This window comes from Anser brachyrhynchus (genome assembly GCF_964034855.1).
Source record: "Anser brachyrhynchus genome assembly, chromosome: 1".
Lineage (NCBI taxonomy): Eukaryota > Metazoa > Chordata > Aves > Anseriformes > Anatidae > Anser > Anser brachyrhynchus.
This window is the reverse complement of record NC_137694.1, coordinates 196,227,000-196,248,543: the sequence shown is the minus strand read 5'-3', so window position 1 is coordinate 196,248,543 and position 21,544 is coordinate 196,227,000. Positions and strand designations below refer to the sequence as shown.

At 36.1% G+C, this 21,544-nt stretch overlaps 1 protein-coding gene across 1 annotated transcript in view; it reads left to right on the top strand.

The window, feature by feature from the left end:
• LOC308188548 (uncharacterized protein) overlaps window positions 1–16,641 on the top strand; it is a 221,349-nt gene extending 204,708 nt beyond the window's left edge. The window contains exons 4-5 of the mRNA XM_080577754.1: window positions 4,638–4,699; window positions 14,472–16,641. Of these exons, the coding sequence (XP_080433880.1) occupies window positions 4,638–4,699; window positions 14,472–14,572 (163 nt within the window). The 3' untranslated portion in view covers window positions 14,573–16,641. The remainder of the gene's footprint in view (window positions 1–4,637; window positions 4,700–14,471) is intronic.
• Window positions 16,642–21,544: the final 4,903 nt, after the last annotated feature.

Sequence of the window (21,544 nt, the reverse complement as noted above, 5' to 3'; positions counted from 1 at the left end):
CATTTTATCTGACACTTCATATGGATGTTCTATTTGTCCTAAACTGTCAATTTTTTCTTTCAAGGTGGGTGGAGACTTCTGTATTTCTTCTTTTCCCAGTTCAGCTCCTGTATCACCACAATTATTTCAAAAGGTTTTAATGAAGATGACCAACACTATCTTATTGAAATGAATCTCCTAGATGAGTCATCAACATTTGAAACTTATCTCTAGAGAACAGCCTGAGATTTCAAACTAAAAAAAAAATAAAAAATAAAAAATAAAAAAGTGAAAAAGGTGTTAAAAAGTTGCAGAGGTCAAGAAAAGTGGTAACTCAGAAGAAGGTGGAAATGAAATTTTATACAATGAAAAAAAACTGCTCTCAACAACAAACAGAACTCTCATGTGACAGAAAATAGGATAATAAAAGAAAATAATATTGAAAACATAGTGTACTATTTATATGGTGTCCTATCAAAATACCTTGAGCATTCTACTGTACTTGAGAAAGCAACTAAAAATAATTTAGTTTTATTCAGAAACCATCTTTCCTGGATACACATATGCAACTTATGTTTGATTTAATTTAACTCTCCTTGGAAATAAAACACAAGCTTAAATGAATAGACATATGATTTTGTATCTTTGGCTAGAATGTGTGAGCACAGGAAATTTTTTGAAAGGTTTTTGAGATCTAACTCCATGAAACTAGTGTAATTTCAGGCTCAGAAGATGTAAAGCAGCCTATATGTTTTACATATAGAATTATGTTTACCATTAAATAACTGGACTAATATCACAGATCAGTCTCTAAAAAGACAGAATGGACAGAGTGATATGTCACCCACAAATGAAATTATAAACTTATTTCTATTTTATTTTTGGGAGGACATGTATTTTAAGCCAAGACAAATATTCAGACAGTAAAGCTATATATTTTCATAATGATTCTCTTAGACATCCACAGATGCTCTCTTAGTGCTTTTGGCAGTGTACATCCCATAACTGGCCTTCCAGAGACATGCTTCATTTCTGAGGAGGCTGTTTGTTAAAGAACCTCAGGCCTTTTCTAGGACTTTGATTTTTTTAACTCACAGTGCACTAAATGTCAGGGCACATTCTCATGCTACATACACAATTCCTCCTACAGGCTTTGCTCCTAAGTGTTTTGCCTGGGGTTTCTGTCCCTTTAATACACACACAATATCTTGCAACTTACCACAAGGTTTCCTTGAAACCACAACAGAATCTCTAGCAGGCAGAGATGCAGCCTTTAAATGCCGTAATTCCTCTCAGCTTACTTTAAAAAGCATCACTCCCCTGATGCCTTTTAAATGAGCCTCCAACCCTAATTAGGAAAAAGTCTAATAATTTTCCTTAATATGTAATTTCAAATTGCTTTCCTTAGAAGATCTTTAACTACTGTTCAAGCACTGAAAGTCTTCATAAGATCAAAGACAAATTCATCAAGAAGAGTACATGGAGGAAAAGTGACTAATTTACTGTACCCATGTATATTCTATATTCACCTCACATCAAGATTTTAGGCAACTCTGGAATTACCAGATCTGAATAGCCACTGAAAGTATTTTTTATTATTTTTTTTTAAAGTTAAAGTATATAATTTCAATAAGAAAGAGGAATTGAAGAAAATCCAGCACTCTCTTGCAGCTGACAGTCAAAGAATTCAAAGACTAAGCTGCCCCTAAGGAATGAATTTTTCTAGCCCTACAGATGTAAGCACTCCAAGAAAAAGTCTCTAAGCCAAAGCTCTTTGCAAACAGTATAATTTAGCTTTAAAAACAGATTCTTAACTTTTAAAAGAAGTATATATTTAAATGATTGATGGAATCAATATTCAAATGAAAAGTTTGAACAGAAAGACTTGCTTTTATGATACACAGAAGATGCTTGCCCTTAGGAAAAAAAAATAAAAAAATTTACATTAAAATGTTAGCTTTAATATTCATCAGTGTAGTAGAGTAATTATCTAATGCGTTGGGACCCAAGAGTATCATAGGGCTACATTAACTCAGACTGACGAGTGCATGGAATTCACTGTGGCCCTGCTGAAATGCAGAAGTATATGGGGGGTGTGGGGGGGGAGAGGAGTATCTGTAATACTAAAAAACTGCACAATTATTGCTGTCTTGTGGTCCTGGGACAAAACTCTGAAAAAGGGTGTTGGCATACAGCCAACAATGTGCACTTGACCTGCAAGCGTGGCTTTTCAGCTCGTGTAGAGGGTCCAGTGTTTGGCCTTTGTGTTGGACAAGACAGAGTCCAGAGCTTTACAGATGCACATGACACAACTGATCTCAACTAGAAATGAAAAACAGTCACATCCATGGAATTAAATTCAGCCAGGAGGCATATAAACACCTGATTGTACTTATCCACTACCTTGTCTTACACCTGTGGTGTATCCTGCCAAGGGAAAGTCCAAAGGAGAAGTTATGGAACTGCATTTTTCAGCTATTGTCAAAGATGTTTTCTTTTATTACCTAATAAGGTTCACTTGATTTGACTGTAACATACTTAATGTAGTCATGCTAAAAGGCTACACAAGGTCCATTGAAAATCATCTGTAACTTTTTTTTTTTCTCTTTTTTTCCTCAAAGAAGATTGACCAAAGCCCTTCATGTTTGGATTTGAAGGGACTAGTCACATGGAGGATTCTCTGTTTTGTGGTCAATAAATACTGATTTGATCTTGAATGGTAGTTCATGTGCCCAGTATATTCTGGTGTGGTGGCTTTTTGTTGTATACTCAGAGATTTTAAACTGTTTCTTAGACTGTATCATCTAAATGTCTGTGTTATTGTTGTTGTTTTTTAAACTTTTAAACAAAAGAAGAGTAACTTCAATCATCTAATTAAATCTCATGCGAAACAGGGACCAAGACTTCCACAGATGAGCTTCTTACTTCTGTTTATAATAACTTTTTAAAATAGTATGCATTTTAGAAGCATGTCCTGCAGGTCTTCAAAATTGTTCACTGTAGTGATTGCTGTGTTGCTTCAAAAATCGAATAGCTGGCTGCTATGAACTTTACTCTTGAAAAGACAAGACGTTAATGTAATGATTATTACTCACCACATGGTTTTGAAAAGCAGGTCATGCTAAACTAGCTTCACATTATTATTTTTTTTGAGAATATGGCTTCATCTGACATGTGCAGAAGTGCTAACGCAATTTTTGTAATGCATGACTTGATGCAACACACCTTAGGGTTAAGAAACATGAGTGAAACAAAATTTGTATGGTACATACTAGATGGATTAAACATTTGTTATACAGTAGATTATTATTATTATTTCATTTTGAGGGATTATAAATAAGAAATCGTGGTCAATTAGGTGAACTTCTATGAAGAGCCTACAAAGATTTAATTATTTGGATCGGAATTTAAAGTTTATGTCATCTTTTGGTGAAAAAGCAAAACGTCAATTACAAAAAAAAAATAATAATTCACAGATAACAGCAGAAAGCATCGCTATAAGGAAGTCAGATGGATGTGGAAAAAGCTAGATTTAAAAGAAAACAACAACAAAAAAACATTGATTTGTTGTATATATATATACACACATATATGTACACACATTTAGAAGTTCCAGTGTAGCCAAATTTTGGAATCTGTCACAGCTGCAAACAGGAAACTTTCACAGGAAAGCAGTGACTCTGGAAAAGATGTATAGATACTAGTGGTGGATCTGTATATGAGCTTCTAGTCTGGTGCCACAGCTGAAAGGGTTAATGTGATCCCCAAATGTATCAATTCTGATATTACTGGTAGCCAAAATAATCTGTTTCTCATACTGAAGATCTTGGTGGAAAACTGGCACATTCAGAGGATTGCAGCAAGACATTAAAAGGTTGAACAAAGCCTTGGAATGAAAAATCTGAGAAGCTCAACTGATCAGTTCGAAAAAGGAGAACTTAGATGGGTAATTAGATCACAGTCTATATGGAAGAAAAACTTAATAATGGACTTTTTAGTCTAGCAGAAAGTGTTGGAAAAAAAAAAACACTAAGTGGGAAAGCTGAAGATGGACAAAACTGGATTAAAATTCAAGGATATCACTAGAATGAACAACTCAGTATTTTGGTTAGAATACATGTACAGATGTTCATTCTCCAAAAATCATTCTAAATAATAATAATCCACAAGGCTTCAGGCAACTGTGCATTTTAAGGAACTAGTAACTGTTCTTTAGTTCCCAATAATTACTCACACTTTTCTCTTTAGTTTCCATTTAACAGCTGACTAAACCCATAATTATTTGTAAGCATGTTAAACTAGCTCCTGGTATGCACCAGAGAATGTGTTATTGGTTTGCACACAAATGTAAACAAAACAAGATTACTTGCAGTAATAATCACTATTAATTTTTAGTTAGGTTAAAAAAAGGTTAAAAAACCATCCTTCGTAATTTCAGGAAATTATTTTAATGTAAATGTTGGTAGGAAAACAAACAAACAAACATAAATAAATAATTCCAGTCTGCATTTGCTTCTGTTTAAAGTCCCTAAGTTTTCATTTTTTTCATTTAAATCATACTTTCTAGAGATGCTTGACTACTCATCTATCTCATTATCTCTTTTGTGTTCTGGCTTTCTGGCATCAGAGAGTAGCTCATCTTCTCTTTTATTTGGCAGAAGACTACTCTTAAGGCCAGCAAGATCATTTACTTCCAATTTGTCCTGGATTCAGAAAAGAGGTAAAACACACTAACTCCCTCTTCCCCTCTTGTACATTTGACTCTTATTAAAAGGATTTAAACATAGTGATTTTTACATTCTAGCTATTGAAATCTGCCCAACAGGTTTCAGAAATATCAACATTTTGTGTGTTTGTGTGTATATATTGGCAATTCTAGATTATAAACAATACAAGCAAATAAGATTTTTTTATTTGTTTTCCTCCAAGACCTTAGTGTTGAAGATATCATTTTACTGACATCTCAATTTTCTGCTGATTTAATAATCTTTATCTTTTCCCTATTTCCGTATGTGTAATTCTTTTTTAATAAAAGCTACATGAGAAAATTACTTCAGTAAGATGGAACAAATATAATTTATTCTTACGTTGACGCTCATTTGTATGTGTTTGTCTATTTTAATCATTATCTTCTTATTTTAAATTATCAACATTTTAGATAAATGAAAGCTTTTGAGTATGCATTTAACTGTATTACAGTATTTCTTGTTAAGCTAATATTTAGAATCATAGAATCATAGTTTGGTTTGTGTTGGAAGGAACCTTAAAGATCACTCAGTTCTAACCTCCTGCCATGGGTAGGATAGGGACACCTTCCACTAGACCAGGTTGCTCAAAACCCCATCCAACCTGGCCTTGAACACCTCCGGGGATGGGGCATCCACAGCTTCTCTGGGCAACCTGTTCTAGGGCCTCACCACCCTTACAGTGAAGAATTTCTTCCTTATATCAAATTTGAACACACCTTCTTTTAGTTTAAAACTGTAACCCAATTTACATTGTTTTATTTTACTTCAGATGCATTAACAAAAAATGCTGGTCATTGCAAAACTTTTTTTGTTTCTTAAATAATTTGGATTGAAAAAAAATATTTAATGTAATGCAAAACTATTATTTATAATTGTCTTAGATGTTTAGTCAAAATTGAGAAATCCCAAAATTAAATCCTAAAATAAAAGGCTGAAAAATGCTGTTTTAAAAGATCAACATCCAAACGTGAGCTTTTCAAAACAATCTCTATTAAAAAGTAATTTCAAGTAATACTAAAATTTCAGTGACCTCAAGACTGCACTTTTTAGTGAATTAGCTATTCATTTCGTTATTCATCTTTGTTTCTTGAGCCTATCTGGATAGATTGCTCATTCCTCTTCACGGAAAAGAAATGACTTACTCATTTTTCTTGGCTGATGTTGCAATACATCTTTCTGCAAAAAGGTTGTAGGACTGGCAGCAACAAAGGAGGGAAAGATTAACTGTCTTAATACTATACATTAATGCTTGGGCTGCATGAGAAGAAAAATTAATATTTCCCTCTTGCTTGTGGGTCTTAAAGTGGTTAGTATTAGACGAGGTTGCCTATAACAGTAATAACTTTTTTCTGTACTATAAATTATTTCTATTTTGTAGAAGAACATATAAGGCATAGAACCTTGTTTTTTGACAAGAAATGATCTCGCGCAGAAGTAATTTTCATTGGGTCAGCTCAGAGAAACTAGTAAAACAAGGAAACTAACTGCCCTACAGAATTGTCTTTCTCTCCTTGTATTCCCCAAATGAGCAGTCACCTGTGTTCCTAAACTGAAAAAAGACAATGTGAATATAATGATCTAGGTTATCACAAAATATGTTCATGGTACTTGCTATCCAGGCACAGTCTGAAGAGCATCATCAGTTCCCTGTCACTTGCCTACTTGGATAAGTACAAACTTCAAATCAGCTATTATCTTCTGGATGTCAAGAATGTTACTAAGTGCATGCACATATTTCTATGGAATGTTACATGCTTATTCAATAATTTGAAAGTCACTAGTCTTGAAGTGTTAGAAGCACAGGCATTATATTTATTGAGAAGCATAAAGGCCTGTCTGCTCTGGGAGCCAAAGGTGACAACTGGGCTGGCACAGCAGGGACCTCTCTGATGAGGACACAATGCTTGAGCAGTGCAGAGCAGAGCAGGTCAGCAATGGTGACCGGAGTCAGGCATGGTCCAGATTGCTATGTGCTTCTGTAGTGAGAAGACAGAGCTGAGGTTAATCAAGTTGGTTGGACAGGATCAGAGCCAAACTCAAAAAAGGCTGAAGCACTCATGTCGCACAACTTTAGACAAAGCAGCTGAGCTCCATCTCCAGATTACCCATCCAAATGCTGCCTTTAAGTCATGGTCAGAATGGTTCAATGTGTGAAAAAATCATCTCTTCACTGTAAATTAGATTCTTGTTAACACCATGAGATACTGCTACTTGGAAGACATACGAAACCACCATTACATATCTGGATGCTGCTGATTTTGGAGAATGCCCACAGACCAGTATGAAGGAATAATCTGTAAGGATGTAACAGACATGATAGAAGAGATGATTAGTAGAAGAAAGCAGGAAAACAGGTCATAGAAAGAGGAATCATTGCAGAGTGAGAGCATAATAAAAGACAAAAATAACTGCATAGAAAAAAATCAGTAAGAAGAATCATTCTAGAGAATGGTACTCCTCATATTTTAATTAACATTAAAATTAACATTAAAATGTTAATTAACAATAAAATTAATATTGGTGGGAAAAATCTAGTCCTGTATGTTTATAATTTATGATCTTTGTCAGAAATACCAATACCCAATTTCTCCTGCAACACAGAATAATGCAGATTTTATTTTTTTTTTCTACTGAATAATGAAGATATTATTCTGAAATTTCAAACAAACAAACATTTTTCTGCAAAATATTGTAATATATTCAAAACATAATACATTCAAATAAGTTACTTGCTGGGATTATCCCTCTGAAATGCTTAGAGTTCTTCTCAGCTGTTCCTATGTACTGTAAATGTAAGAAGTTACATAGTTTTTCCTTCTTGGACAACTTGTTTTTACGCTACCTATCTCATCAACAACAAAAAAGTGACAGTTCCAAGGAAAAAGAGATTGTTATCTGTGGTTTCAGGTTAGCTCCCAAATCTAAGGGTACTTCCCACAACTTCTGGTTACTGCATTCTAAATATAGTGGCAGTGAATTAAAAAGGAGTTTTTGATTAAAATGGTTGTGTAATATTATGGATGAGTTTCAGATGGGATTCGTGAAATTCATGAGATAAGGACACATAAAAGTGGTGTTACATATCCATGTCTATTCATGAGCTGTGTGCCTAATCTCTAATTAAAACTAGTAAAGATGTGGTCATTATAATCAATGAAGGCTAGAAGGTGAGAGATTCATCTCACCCTAAAGTGACTCTAAGGGGTCTCAATTCAGCCACACACGCATAGTTATCTAGTACTATTTGTGATTCTTCTGGGCATCTAATACATCAAAATGAGGATAACATATATGGCACAGACACAAAGGAGCCATACTTTCTTGGAATGGTAGCTGGACATCATGTACCTAGAGTATTTCCAATGGCATTAAATGCCTACGCATGACAAGAGAATTGCTACCCTTGTGCCTGGTCTGCCAAATCTCTTTGTGGGTTTCACTGGATTTACAGATCTCCCTCCACTATAAAGGCAGATGAGATGTCTGCCTTCAATACAAACACTTACAGGTGGATATTTAAATTTAGCTATTCTAATTTCAAATTGAATCCTATCCTATGAGCCCATAGCCAAGGACATGGTATGTAATACAAGATTTATAAAGAAGTATTCATATTTTGTTGAAGGTAAAGTATAAAATTTAATTTAGAAGACTAAAAGAAACTTGTTTCATATCTCACAATAAGAGGAAGATGTAATTTCTGCAAGTCTGATGACTGTGAAAAGGGTTAACAATCAACAGACAGAAGCAAATCAAGCATATGGGAAGAATTGCAGCTACTAAGTCAATGCCCATTATCACTCCCTGATCACCTTGACCAGAGCTCAACCAACTCACAGCTCATCAGGAGTTCTGAGGGTATTCTACATGGATATGTAAAAAAACATTTACAATAGCTAAGTCTTTATTAGCTTAGTCTTTCTGAGCCATTAATTTCCTTACAAAAAAAAAAAGGCATTTGCCTTCCAAAAGCAGGCTTCAACTGACCCAATGTATTTTCTGATTATGAATGAGTAACATGCAGACATATTTGCAAATATAGCTCAATGGTTCTTGAGCAATATTGAATAAAAATGATTCTTTTCATAATTATGGTGTACCTGATTATAATCCCTCATTGCTGAGGAGAACTTTCTGAATTTTCTTAAAAACGCATAATACATTTTCTTTTAGCTCTGAAAAGTTGGGTAGTCAATGTAGCATACTACCTATACTGTAAAAGTCATGCAGTCAATGCTATGGGAGGAAAAACTTGTTTCAGTTGTTGAAAACAAACTTTTAACTGTTATTTTTTACTTTGGGTTAAGAGGGTGGGAAACTGGTAAATTAAAACATGGTCAAACTCTCCATGATAAAATCACATTATTGAAAACTTTGCTTTACTCATTTTCTAAGTCTTCTAAGAAGCTAATGCTTTTTCTCAACATGAAAAAATATTTATGTTTAACAAAACATAAGCTGAAGCTGAAGCATTCATTCAATTAATTGAAAACAAACCAGTATTTTTCACAGTTCTGTCACTCTTGCTTTTTACGCTGCTTTGCTCTGTCTTCTTTAAGTTATTCTTTAAGAACTTCTTTAAGTTCTTCTTTAAGAACTTCTCTAAGTTCTTAAATTACATAAAATTATGTCAATCTACTGTAGTTTAATAATACAATCCATACTATTAACATTCAAGGTCTCTTCAGATCTGCACCCCATTGTATTCAACTGAATTTGCTACAAATAATTTAAAAGCTAAAAGGAAAATATGTTGTTATTTGTCTTTCACAGAGATGAGATACATAGATTAAGATTCAGAGAGAATGCTTTGGCTCAGGAAAGAAGATGAGCTTAACATTTAAGACCTTAAATCCAGTAAAGTAATTCAGAAAAATTATCTGCTTTGAATGAAGTTTTATGGCAATGGTGTCTCCACCCTGTCCAACTTTCTGCTCTGGAACTTACGTTGTCTCCTCAATATGTTCTTCTTGTTATCAGCCAGTTAATAATAGAAATATATAGCAGAAATATTACAAATGCACAGTGAAAACAACAACAACATCAAACAGAAACAAACAAAAAAAACACCACCACAAAACAGTACAAAAAGAATGAAGCTCTGTCTGACCCCCTCCCCCTAAAACACACACAAACAGCTCAGCTACTAGACCACAGAATTTTCCTGCTAATTTCTCTTTTTCAGACTTCGATTATTGTACTCATGTCCTCACGGTAGCACAGCTACCACAGAGTGAATTATGCTATAACATATGTTGCTCTGTGGCCTGCTATTACAATACTCACTTTGTGTTTATGAGGTATTTCTATGAATTGAACTTAAAATCTAAGTGTTCCGGCATTCCTTTAATATTAAGTCATATTTTAAAAGATTATTTAGTGGCACTAACACACTCCGAAGAGCTCTACAAAATTAGTATCATGACTGAACAGAGGAACCCAAAATTTACCTTAAGGTAGGATTTTTGGAAAAAAAAAAAGCATCTCCAGATAATTTGTCTAAGGTTGTGCTGATTTTTTGTTTTCTGAGGAAGCATATTGAAGCTGGAAGAATATAGACATGCATATCTTTACTGGTTATTGTAATTACATTATGCCAGGAAGCCACCTGGTTTTACTGAAGACTTTCCACAATCTATGGGTTGCTGTGAAAAAAAATAAAATAAAACATTAGGCTGAGTCATAAAATAAGAAATATATACATATATATTTATACTTTTCCCAAAGACTATAAATCTGATCTTATAGCACAAATTGCAAGAGTGGATATTAACAAGGAATTCAGAGCACAATCTTTTCTTGTAGAACCAGTTTTAATGTCTTCTGAGAGAAGCCAGTATTTTTCCTCCTTCCATAGTAATTTTCTACTGTTTATTTACACTGTTACCTTGGATTCTATTTATTTATTTATTTATTTTGTATTTCCTTCTTGATCTTCAAATAGTAATTTTCTATGGTTTAGTAGATAAACAGAGTAGTAAAATTTCTTTAACATTATTTGCATAATAATTCACATAATAAATATTTAAAGAGACACAAAAGTGAAAAGATGCTTCCCTTTCTTGGTCTTGGAAAGTCAGGATTTAGCTGTTTTTGAAAAGCTTGCAGATGTATTATCAGATAAGATTTATATAAATATTAAATTCTCTAGAGCTTTAGGATGGCTTAATAAGCCTCACTTTTCTTAACTTTTACATGTCATATATTGTAGTAGAAGAATTTTAAATTGTGAGATAGTTTGCAGAATCTCAGAAGATGATAATTATTCTTTGGATTTCTGAGATTTTTTAATTTTTACCAACTTCAGGTTAGCCATTCTCAAATGGGATCCTAACTAGAGCAAGAACCTACTCCTAAATGAATATATTGAAATGAGCATTTTTCAGCAGGTCATATTCTTATCGCAAACTGCAGTTCTGGTTGCCCTAATATTTTCTTATTTTTTCACGAAAACAAAAATTTAGCACTTCTGCTAAATTTTTGGAAAAAAAACTTTTTGGTTTTAGATGTCATCATTATTGCACAGAAGCAAAAGGTGAAATTTACAGTCTTGTCAACAGAACGTCAGGTGGTTTTGTTCCACTTTCATGCTTTTCCTCAGGTACTACAACACTTCCTGTGGTGGTTTTACTCAGCCGGGCAGCTGAGCTCCACCACACCACTCTCTAACTCTTCCTCAACGGGAAAGGGGGAGAAAACAATGAAAAGGGCTCAAGGGTTGAGATAAGGACAGGGAGATCACACAACAGCTATCACCATAGGCAAAACAGACTCAGCACAGGGAGATTAAAGTTAATAACAATCTAGAGAAGTGAGAAATGAAGAAAACAGACTAAAAACACCTTCCCCCCAGCCACCCTCTTCCATCTCCTTCCTGAGTGGTGAAGGGGAACGTGGAACGGGGCTTGTGGTCAGTCCCTGACGCTTTGTCTCCGCTGCTCCTTCACGGTCCCTCTCTGCCCCTGCTCCCCGTGGGGTCCCTCCCACGGGATGCCGTCCTTCCCGAACTGAGCCTGGGGGGCTGCCCACAGGCTGCAGCTCTTCCAGAACTGCTCCCACACGGCTCCGTACCACGGGGTCCATCCCCCAGGAGCAAACTGCTCCAGCACGGGTCCCCCACGGGCGGCAGCTCCCCCCAGACCCCCTGCTCCTGCGTGGGCTCCTCTCCACGGGCTGCAGCTCCGGCCCGGGGCCTGCTCCTGCGGGGGCTCTCCATGGGCCGCAGCCTCCTCCAGGCCACATCCACCTGCTCCACCGGGGGCTCCTCCACGGGCTGCAGCGTGGAGATCTGCTCCGTGTGGGACCCGTGGGCTGCAGGGGGACAGCCTGCTCCACCAGGGGCCTCTCCACGGGCCGCAGGGGAACTTGTGCTGCGTGCCTGGAGCACCTCCTGCCCTCCTGCTGCACTCACCTTGGGGGCTGCAGGGCTGCTTCTCTCTCAGCTCTCACCCCTCTCTCCCAGCTGCTGTAGCACAGCAGATTTCCCCTTCCTTCAATATGCTCTCCCAGAAGCGCAAACAATATCACTTATTGGCTCGGCTCTGGCCAGCAGCAGGTCCCTTTGGAGCCGGCTGAAATTGGCCCTTACATGCGGCAGCTTCTGGACTCTTCTCACAGAGGCCACCCCAGCAGCCCCCTGCTACCAAAAGCTTGCCACATAAAACCAGTTAATTCACTTTTCTACATCACCTGCCTAGAGGAATCTGAATCCAAAGGGAGCAAGTTTGTGGGTATAAGCCGCTCAGGGATGAGCCATTTTCAGTCTTTTCTGCTGATGTTTCTTCATCTTTTACATTATCATTGATTCAGCAAAGAAAAGAATGACTGTACCCAAGTGGTTATGGCATTCTTCTGGAAGCTAAGTCAAAAACATGGCTAACTGAAAGCTAATTTTTTGACAAGAGAGTTAACAGTGATTCTGTTTGAAACAGAAATGTTGTTGTTCCTAGAACAAGGCTAGAAGACTAGGATATTTAGAAATGGATCCCTTGCATTACCTGGAGTGAAAAAACAATTTTAGAGACAAAAATATTCTTTACTAAAGCATCACTGTTGTTACTGTGGTATGAATGGTATGATTTTCATAACATTTGTTAGGAAGTTTACGCTGTGTTTGGATATTAATAATACATCTGTCAGAGCTGGTTAAAAGGATACCTCAACTTTTCTAAAATGCACACAATTTCAGAAAAAAAAAAAAGATGAAAAATATAATTGGGTCTAGAACTTGATGGAAACGTGGAAACCTTGAAAAGAATGTGCCTTCCTTTCTCATTTTCCTTTCCAACCTCCCTGCTAGTAAAAAGCATGCGTGCTAGGTTAAAAATTTCATTTTAAATACAACAAAGTAATTAAAGCATGCAAAAACAGAGAAAAGATGTGGCTAACAGTGACTTCCAATGCTTTAATACATTTTTCCGGCTAACCATTGCTAAACACTTTCAACAAAAACAAAAGAAGCAACTTAATACCGGTTTAGTTTTCAGTGCAATCTCATTTCAGTCTTTAGCACACCCAACTAGTATTGCCTGTTAATGGAATATTTCTTCTGCTGATTTTTGCAATGATATCCCAGTTTCCACTTGATGATTCTCTCCAATTGTTAAGGTATTTTACTGTATAATGCTGTCTTCATATTTCCTGTACATGAAACACAATAGTGGACTCAAAACTTAATGCCAAACCAACATATATAAAATGCTTGAGATATCACAGACTCCTAGAATACTTGAGCAAACTTGCAACTTGAGCAAACTCTGCAATATGCAAATTTGCTTAGTGTCATAAATCTAGGCTGTATGTTTCCCAGCATTTAGAATCGTAGAATCATTAAGGTTGGAAAAGACCTCCAAGATCATCTGGTCCAACCATCCCCCACCACCAGTACTATTTGATTTGATTGATTTATTGATTTGATTTAGGTAATGCGAAGTAACCTTAACTGCAACCCTTTAGCAGTGTGATCTTACCAGAGATAAATGGTGATCCTACCAGAGATAAATGTTTTTCCTATTGGCCATAGGAAAGGGGAACTAATCATAACTGGTGGAAGAAAGCAAAGGATGTTTTCCTGGAAAATAATGACCTGAAAACAAGATGAATAAGTGAATAACAGTAACTGGAGATTAGTAACTGAAAATAAAGATGTGTATGAGATTTGTGTTATTATTTGTTGTCTTCTTCTAAAGTAGTGATAGTTTATTATTATTGTTTACTAACTTTAGTTATTACTACTTTGCTAAGTTTAGTTTATAAAATAAGTATTTGAATTAAACAGAGGCTTGTCTGTTTCCCTGGCATCACAACATCTGAGCTATCAACCAACTTTCACAGGACAGGGTAATGAAATTTGATGGGAAGTGTGTGGGCAGAAGCCATTAGTTACTGAGAGCTGTGAATTGATCGCTGTGTTTGAGTACCAGGCTCCTGTGTGGCAAAGTCCTGGAGAAGAGATAACATGTAATCCTAAATATATTTTAAATACTCTTTTGTAATGGTTATATTAATCAATATCTTTGATAATGTCTCTTTACCAATCTTTCATCTTTTTATTGCTGTCAACCTCTTTAGTTACAATAATTTTCCTTGATTTTACATTTACTTTAGAAGTTTTTTAATAGCATTGCACATCAGACCTCTTTATGCAAAAGTAAGAGATATACAACTGAGTGATAATGGTGTGCTAAAGAAACTCATATTTATTTTTCTATTAAAAAAAAAAGTCTTTAATTTCTTGTCTTACAGATGGGATGAAGAAAAATAATAGTCTCACACTTGTACATTTTGTAAATCACCATGTAACTCAAGACGTCAATCTTGAAAATGCAAGCTATTGTCATTGCTGAAAAGACTAGAAAACTTGAGTGGGAATTAAGAGCTAGAAAGCTTACACATTTGTATAGATGTGTTACAGTAGTGCAACAATTTTACCTGACTTTTCTGTATGTAGATACAAAGCAAAAATAAAGAACAGTTTTCTGATTTATTGGGATTTGTTAAACTCAAAACACTTGGAGAATGGTTGGCAAAAACATGAGTTTTTAACAAGAGAACACATTGCCATCACAAGGCATGAGGAGACGACAGGTTAACATCCTTCTAAATGTACATTGCCATATGCTTGAGTGGAGTTTTGTAGAGCTTTGTCTTCTTAGTTTTATGTTCAAATAATTCAGTTGATTGAAGTTATGCCTGCTTACATTATGCATCTGACTGACTCATAGCTGGTGCCTGTATCAGCTGACTGCTGAATGAGGAAATCATGGCCTAATTTCAAGTAAAAGAACATTCTCGATTCTAAGTTCTTAAAAAATATATTAAGCCTTCTAACTCATTTGAAGTTCAATGGTCATTGTATTACCATGTCGCTCTTCCACTGCAAAGCATTGTAGAGATAAGATGTAAATAAGCAGTCTTGTGTCAAGAATTTCTTAGAGGGAATTTCTGATTTTACAATTTAGGAACAAGTTTAAAGTTTTACCACTTAAAACTAGGTTGAAGACACCAGCAGTGGCTGAAGTCACTAATTTGAATGCCACTGTGCTGTTTCAGCCACCAAAACCTTTCCTTTTGTGACCAGTTCTTCACAGATATTTCAGTGATTGCAGAACAGCACACAGCAGATTTCATCGTCCTCTTTCCATTGAATTCAGTGCTGAAAAGACAGCTGAATCAACAGTATGAAATTAGACATAATTTTTCCCAGGCAAAGGGAAATGTTTTGTATAGCTGAAAAGTTAGTGTCTCGTATTTCACTGTTTAAGATTTTTTAATTACTGTGGAATGCAGAGAAACAATGTTTTGTATGTAAAGGACTGTCTCTCCCTATCTATACACTTATTCCTTTGAATCCGTGTGACACCATTTCATTTCTGCTTCTGGCTTCAAGTTTTATTGCTTTGATTTAGCTGAAAGCTGTTCATATTGCACTAGAGTGAAACCTAACAAGCATGTCTTTTCACATTGTGTTGCCTCATTTTGCGTTTGTCTCATATTGTTATTTGAACTAGTGTACCTCTGTGTACCTCAGTTCATCAACACTATTTATCTATATCTTATTGCTAAAAGCAAATTTTTATTCTGAGAAGGTACACTGTTGATACTGCCTGTGTTCATAAGTAAAGGTCTTATTTCCCTGTAGTCGTATTTAGTTTTATCTGAATGACTAGAAGTTGACAGTCTATGTTTCTAGAAATTCAAAACATCATCAATGCTAAGTACAAGTATTAAGCACAACAGAAAAACACTGTCAAAGTCTTTCTTCAGGCTTCCAGGTAACTGAAAATATCTACAATTTATTGAAGAGTCTGGTAAAAAAAATTGCACTTATGAATTAAGGAATTAATAGGTATAATTTCTTCAGTTCAACATGGTGGAGCCAGAATGTCTCCACGGTTATTCACACATTGTAGGCTACTATATTCCTTCTTTCACCTGTCAAGATCTCTTAACTGGGAAACATGTACTCTCTTTTTTAACTTTCTGCCTGTTTTGCAAATTCTTGTTCCAGTTTGGTCTGTATTGGCATGTATCCAGATAGTTCTTTCACTTCTTATCTTTACTTGAAAACTTTAAAGTGTTGGTGATTTTTATGGATACTTAGGGGAATGTTAAATATTTTAAAACTTGGCATCCTCAAACAAAACTGTGCTTGAAAACCCAATTTAATCTTTGGGGGAATAAAAAAAAAAAAAAAAAAGACTCCATTGTAGTTCAAAGCATATTAGTTATTAAGTATACAGGCAGTTAAATGAAAAAAAAAAAAAAAGCAAACTAAACAAATATTTTCAATTAACTCACAATATCATTTTGTAGGTAGGAAAATCCCATCCTGATGAAAATATGTGTTGAAATTAAATTCTTTTTTTTTTTTCTTTTTCCCAACAGCTTTATAACTCCTGTCTTGAAATTTCATTATGCCAAGTTATTATAAGTTGTGTTTCTACAGATATCTCTCCATTCAGTTTTGATTTTATGAGAATTTCTTAGTACTGTCATAATTTATATCAACATTAGAAAGGTAGAATGAGCTCTATAGCTGCAGTGTATTTGGTAGGCGAATGATCTGAAATTTAGATCTTGATTGGCTGAGTTGCCAACTTGGTTATCCATAAATAATGCAGATCTGAACTCAACTAAGATCAGCAGTCATTGTCTTACACATTTATTTTTACAAATGACTGTGTCCAACTAGATGAAAATATAAGCAAACAAACGAGCTTTTCTTGCACAATTTTCTGTTAAATGTTTTGTAGATAAAGATTCATTCCCAACTAACTGCACACCACCAAAAAGGAAAACCTGTTCATTGATTTTCTTCTTTACAAATAAATAAATAAATAAATAATAAAGAAACATTGATAGCAGAGCCATCATGATCAGTATGATGAATAACCAAGAACAGTGTTGATTCTTGTAAGCACATTTTCAGATTTATTTGAACATTTCATACCTGGTATTTGAATACATCACTCTACATCACAAAGATCGGTGTAAGGACCCTTCAAATTACTACTTTCCTTGTGATATAGTAGGGAACACTTGAGGAATGCTATTGGAAACCATCTGTCAGCAAATAAGTAGGAAAAATTAAAGAGCCTATTTTCAGTCCTGAGTCCTCTTTTAGTGTCTGCTGTCTGTTCATGTTGCTGTTCACCCAGCTGCCAAGTGGAACAAAATGTGCTGCTGCTATTCTGGGGTTACAAACAGCATATTTAAGAGGACAGATAACATGATTCAAGATTCTGCAGCTGAAGTTTTTTTGAAATTTTTAAAGCATGCAACACTTTAACCTTGTAATAATCTCACACACTTCGGTCAAAAAAAGTATAAAAGATGAGTCTGGACCCTTGTCTTTGCTTGGAGCAGAGTGAGGAACCTCCACCTTGCCCCTGAATTGCCCCTACACAACAGATAGGATGCTCTGGGGCTGAAAGAAGGAGATGGTGTCGACAACGACAGTGGTAATGGGCAAGACCCAGGAAAGGGCAACTGCAAAAAGGTGGACCAGCAAACCACTGTGTAAGAACCAGTGCCACAAAAAAAGCACAGAGGATGCTGGTAATTGGAGATTCCTCTCTGAGAGGCACTGAGTTCCCCTTTTGCCGCCCAGACAATCTCTCAAGAGAGGTTTGCTGCCTGCCTGGGGCCCACAGTCATGACATTACAAGGAGGCTACTGAGCTTGGTCAAGCCAGAGGACTATCACCCATTCCTGTTTTTTCATGTAGGGAAAACTGAGGCTGCGACAAGGAGATTACAAAACATCAAAAGGGACTTTATGTTCCTTGGGAAGATGCTGAAGGGATCAGGAGCACAAGTAGTGTTCTCCTCAATCCTCTCAGTTGGAGACTGGGACCCAAGGAGGAGGTGGCATACAGACCAGGTGAATGACTGGCTGCGTAGCTGGTGCCATGTTCAGGGTTTTGGGTTCTGTGATCTCAAGTGTGACTTTGAAAGACTAGGCATGCTAACACAGGATGGGGTGCACCTGACCAAGTGGGGCATTTCCCTCCAGTCCTAATCTGCGAGAAGAGGCCAACCCCCAGCTCCCCACACCTTCCTTTCAGGTAGTTGTAGAGAGCAATAAGGTCTCCCCTGAGCCTGCTATTCTCCATATTAACCAGCCCCAGTTCCCTCAGCCGCTCCTCATAGGACTTGTGCTCCAGGCCCTTCACCAGTTTCATGGCCCTTCTCTGGACACACTCCAGGGCCTTGATTGGACACGCTCCAGGGCCTCAATGAAATAATAATGAAGAATAATAGCGTTCATGACAGGATTGGCAACAGTTTGTTTTAAAAGAAAACAAACTAACTCTATGAGGAAATTTAGAAAAATGTGTTTTAGGGAAAGATGTGTCTCGGAATTACCCAATGTATATTATTTTGGAATACTGGAGGTATAGATGTATGTAGGCATCAGTGTTGATTTCTTCCTTTAGATAATATTTGCATTTGAGCTACACTTCTATGCAGTAGCCAAACTTATCTTTTTCACACCCCTGTTCTTTACTAATCATGCTACTAAATATCAGACTTTGGGAAAACTTAGTCTTTCTATTTACCTTGCAAAATTGTCTGTGATGAAAAGCAGATGAATGGGGATCTTAATGAACATTCCTGAGTTTCAAGCAAATAATTTGGCCAGAGATGCCCGCAGGATCCTTGATATATTTTGCCCAACAGTGCTAGAATCTAGAATCTAGTGCTAGATCTAGAATCAGAGAATGATTCTCAGACACAGTGCAGAAGTTAGCATGGGTAAGGGATGATTCTCAAAAGGCAAGGGATTATGAGTAGTTTAACTCTGTGGTTACAGGGTGTTCAGTTCCAGCTGCCCTCAACACCAAAGAACAAACTGCATACAAGTAACTAATTAGGAGCAGATTGTTCTTGGAAATAACAAGTCACAGAATCATAAAATAATTTAACCATAAAGGTTTTCTATAGATCACCTAATCCAACTTTGCTCAGAGCAAGCCCAGTTGCATCAGCTTCTTCAGGGATTTCTTTAGCCGAGTTTTGAGTATCTCCAGAGATGGCAATTTATCTATGGTGTTAAGGAAAGGAGGGCCAGTGGCTGAATTGGAATATTAAACATTAATCATCCAGATGACTGAACTGCACTCTCTGGGTCTGAATTATCCTACTTTTTTTTGCTTTGGGACAAATGTCCTATATATGATGGGCACAAGCTAAGCGTCCCACTTGACCATTGCAATTATCAGTCCCCAGCCATCTTTCTTTAACAGAATAGATATAGTCAATATGGCCGTATTTGTCCAGAATATTGCCCAACACAGGTATCCCAGATGTGAGCTAATACATATAGCCCACTGTGGTGTCTTCATCTGTGGTGATAAGAATCTGTAACCTTAATAAATTATGATCGAATCACTAATGGAGCTGATTATATTTATTTTTTCTATTCATTGCAGTTTAGTATAATAATAAAGACATTATACAAGCTTCCAGGTGGTCTAATATTTAATTATACATTAAATATGTCTCAATTACCTTTCATGAGCACTTAAATCAGTTCCTCAGGCAAGCAAACACCTACTCCCTCTATGTACCTCCTAAGCATATTCAGCTTTGTTCAGAGCACAAATATGACTGTTTGAGACTGAACTTGAAAGGAAATTTGAGGTTCTAAGAGCTTTTGCAAGGACTATTTTTCTGCATACATACTTCTTTATAATGAGTGGAAAACAGTTTGAGCAGTTGCCACACATGTCAGTGACATACATCACATACTTCACATCAGTGAAGATCATCATAGTCTCTAAAGTGGATTGGTCCCAAATCACATAATGTTTTATAGGCCATAATTTGACCTTAAATTTCAGAAGGTCAGCTCATGCGTCAGGTTTCCAGAGATACCACACTGTGTAAGCATCTTCAAATTCTGAATAATTTCTATGTCTCTCCTCTGCATAGGATATTGTGCAACCTTCATATGATATGATCAAATGAGAGCTAAGAAGGGACTGGTTGACGTCTAAAATTAAAAGTCAGGAGATAAAAACTACACAAAATAAAAATGTGTTCTGGAAATTACACATGCAGAAAATATAAGATATTTTAATGAGATTTCAGGTTTTGCTATATCTTGCCATGGCTGACTTCTGTCATTTGACGTCATCCTCTACACACTTCCAGTTTCAAAATAGAAGCATCAAACTATGCACTAGTACTTTTGCTTAAATATTAAACCACCTAGAGCTTTTCATAATGTGTGAATTTGATATTTTAATTGTCTGATATTGTTTACAGCAGCTGTATTCCACTACCTAATGACTGTTCTCATAGGTGTAAGGTGAGAAGACAAGGTGCAGTAGACAGAAGTTGCAACACGGAAAATTTCAAGTAGATATTAGAAGAATTGTTCTCACAATAAAAGTAGTCAGAAGGTTAAAAAAACTTGCCCAGAGAAGCTGTGAATTTTCTTGGAGATATTCAAAACTCAACTGGGCATAAGCCCTGGGCAACATGATCCAAAATGGCCCTGCTTTGGAAAAAGAAAAATCAAATGACCTATAGAGGTCCATTCCAAACTTAATTAATCTATGATTCTGTCATTCAATCATTCAATTATTTTTTATTTGATGTGGTTTATTATTTATATGAATTTGCTGAAAGGAATTAGAAGTGGAAAAACACATGGCAAGATGAGATCATGAACAATATGAAAGGGCTTAGAAATCTAGAAATAAAGAATGTACGTATCATAGGTAAAGGAGAACTGCCCTCTGGAATTCAGACTCTAAAAGTGATAGCTACATATATTTAACTACCAAATGTGAGTAGAGCAGCAGAGATGTCATTATTAATGACATGTTAATAGAACACACAATTTGCTTGCTTTTACAAGCAAATTACACTTGCTTTTCAGGTAAGACTTCAGAAAATTTTAGATAGGCTAATGGGGGGGATTTGAAAAATAATGCTCTTCTTTAATAATTTTCCTCAAAGAAAAAAAAAAATAGTTTTGCACCTGAAAATTATTCTTCCTTGAAGAACAACATGTTTCAATTTGATCAAAACAAAACAAAGCAAGCATTTCTGTAAGGGATGACAATTGGTTTAACAATGAAACCTTCCCAGTTTGCAGAGATTATTGACGTAGTTTCTTCTTATGTAGAGACTTGCCTGCAAAATCTTTGAGTGAAGCATCTTATAATGGGGGCAGCACCCATGAGATCAGCAATCAGGAGCAGCATGTTTCTGTAAACACCTTCACCACTTAGCTTCCACTTGATTTTAGGTAGTATGGAAGAGCTCCAATGCTTTTATTAGTCAGGACTTTGAGAACTGAGC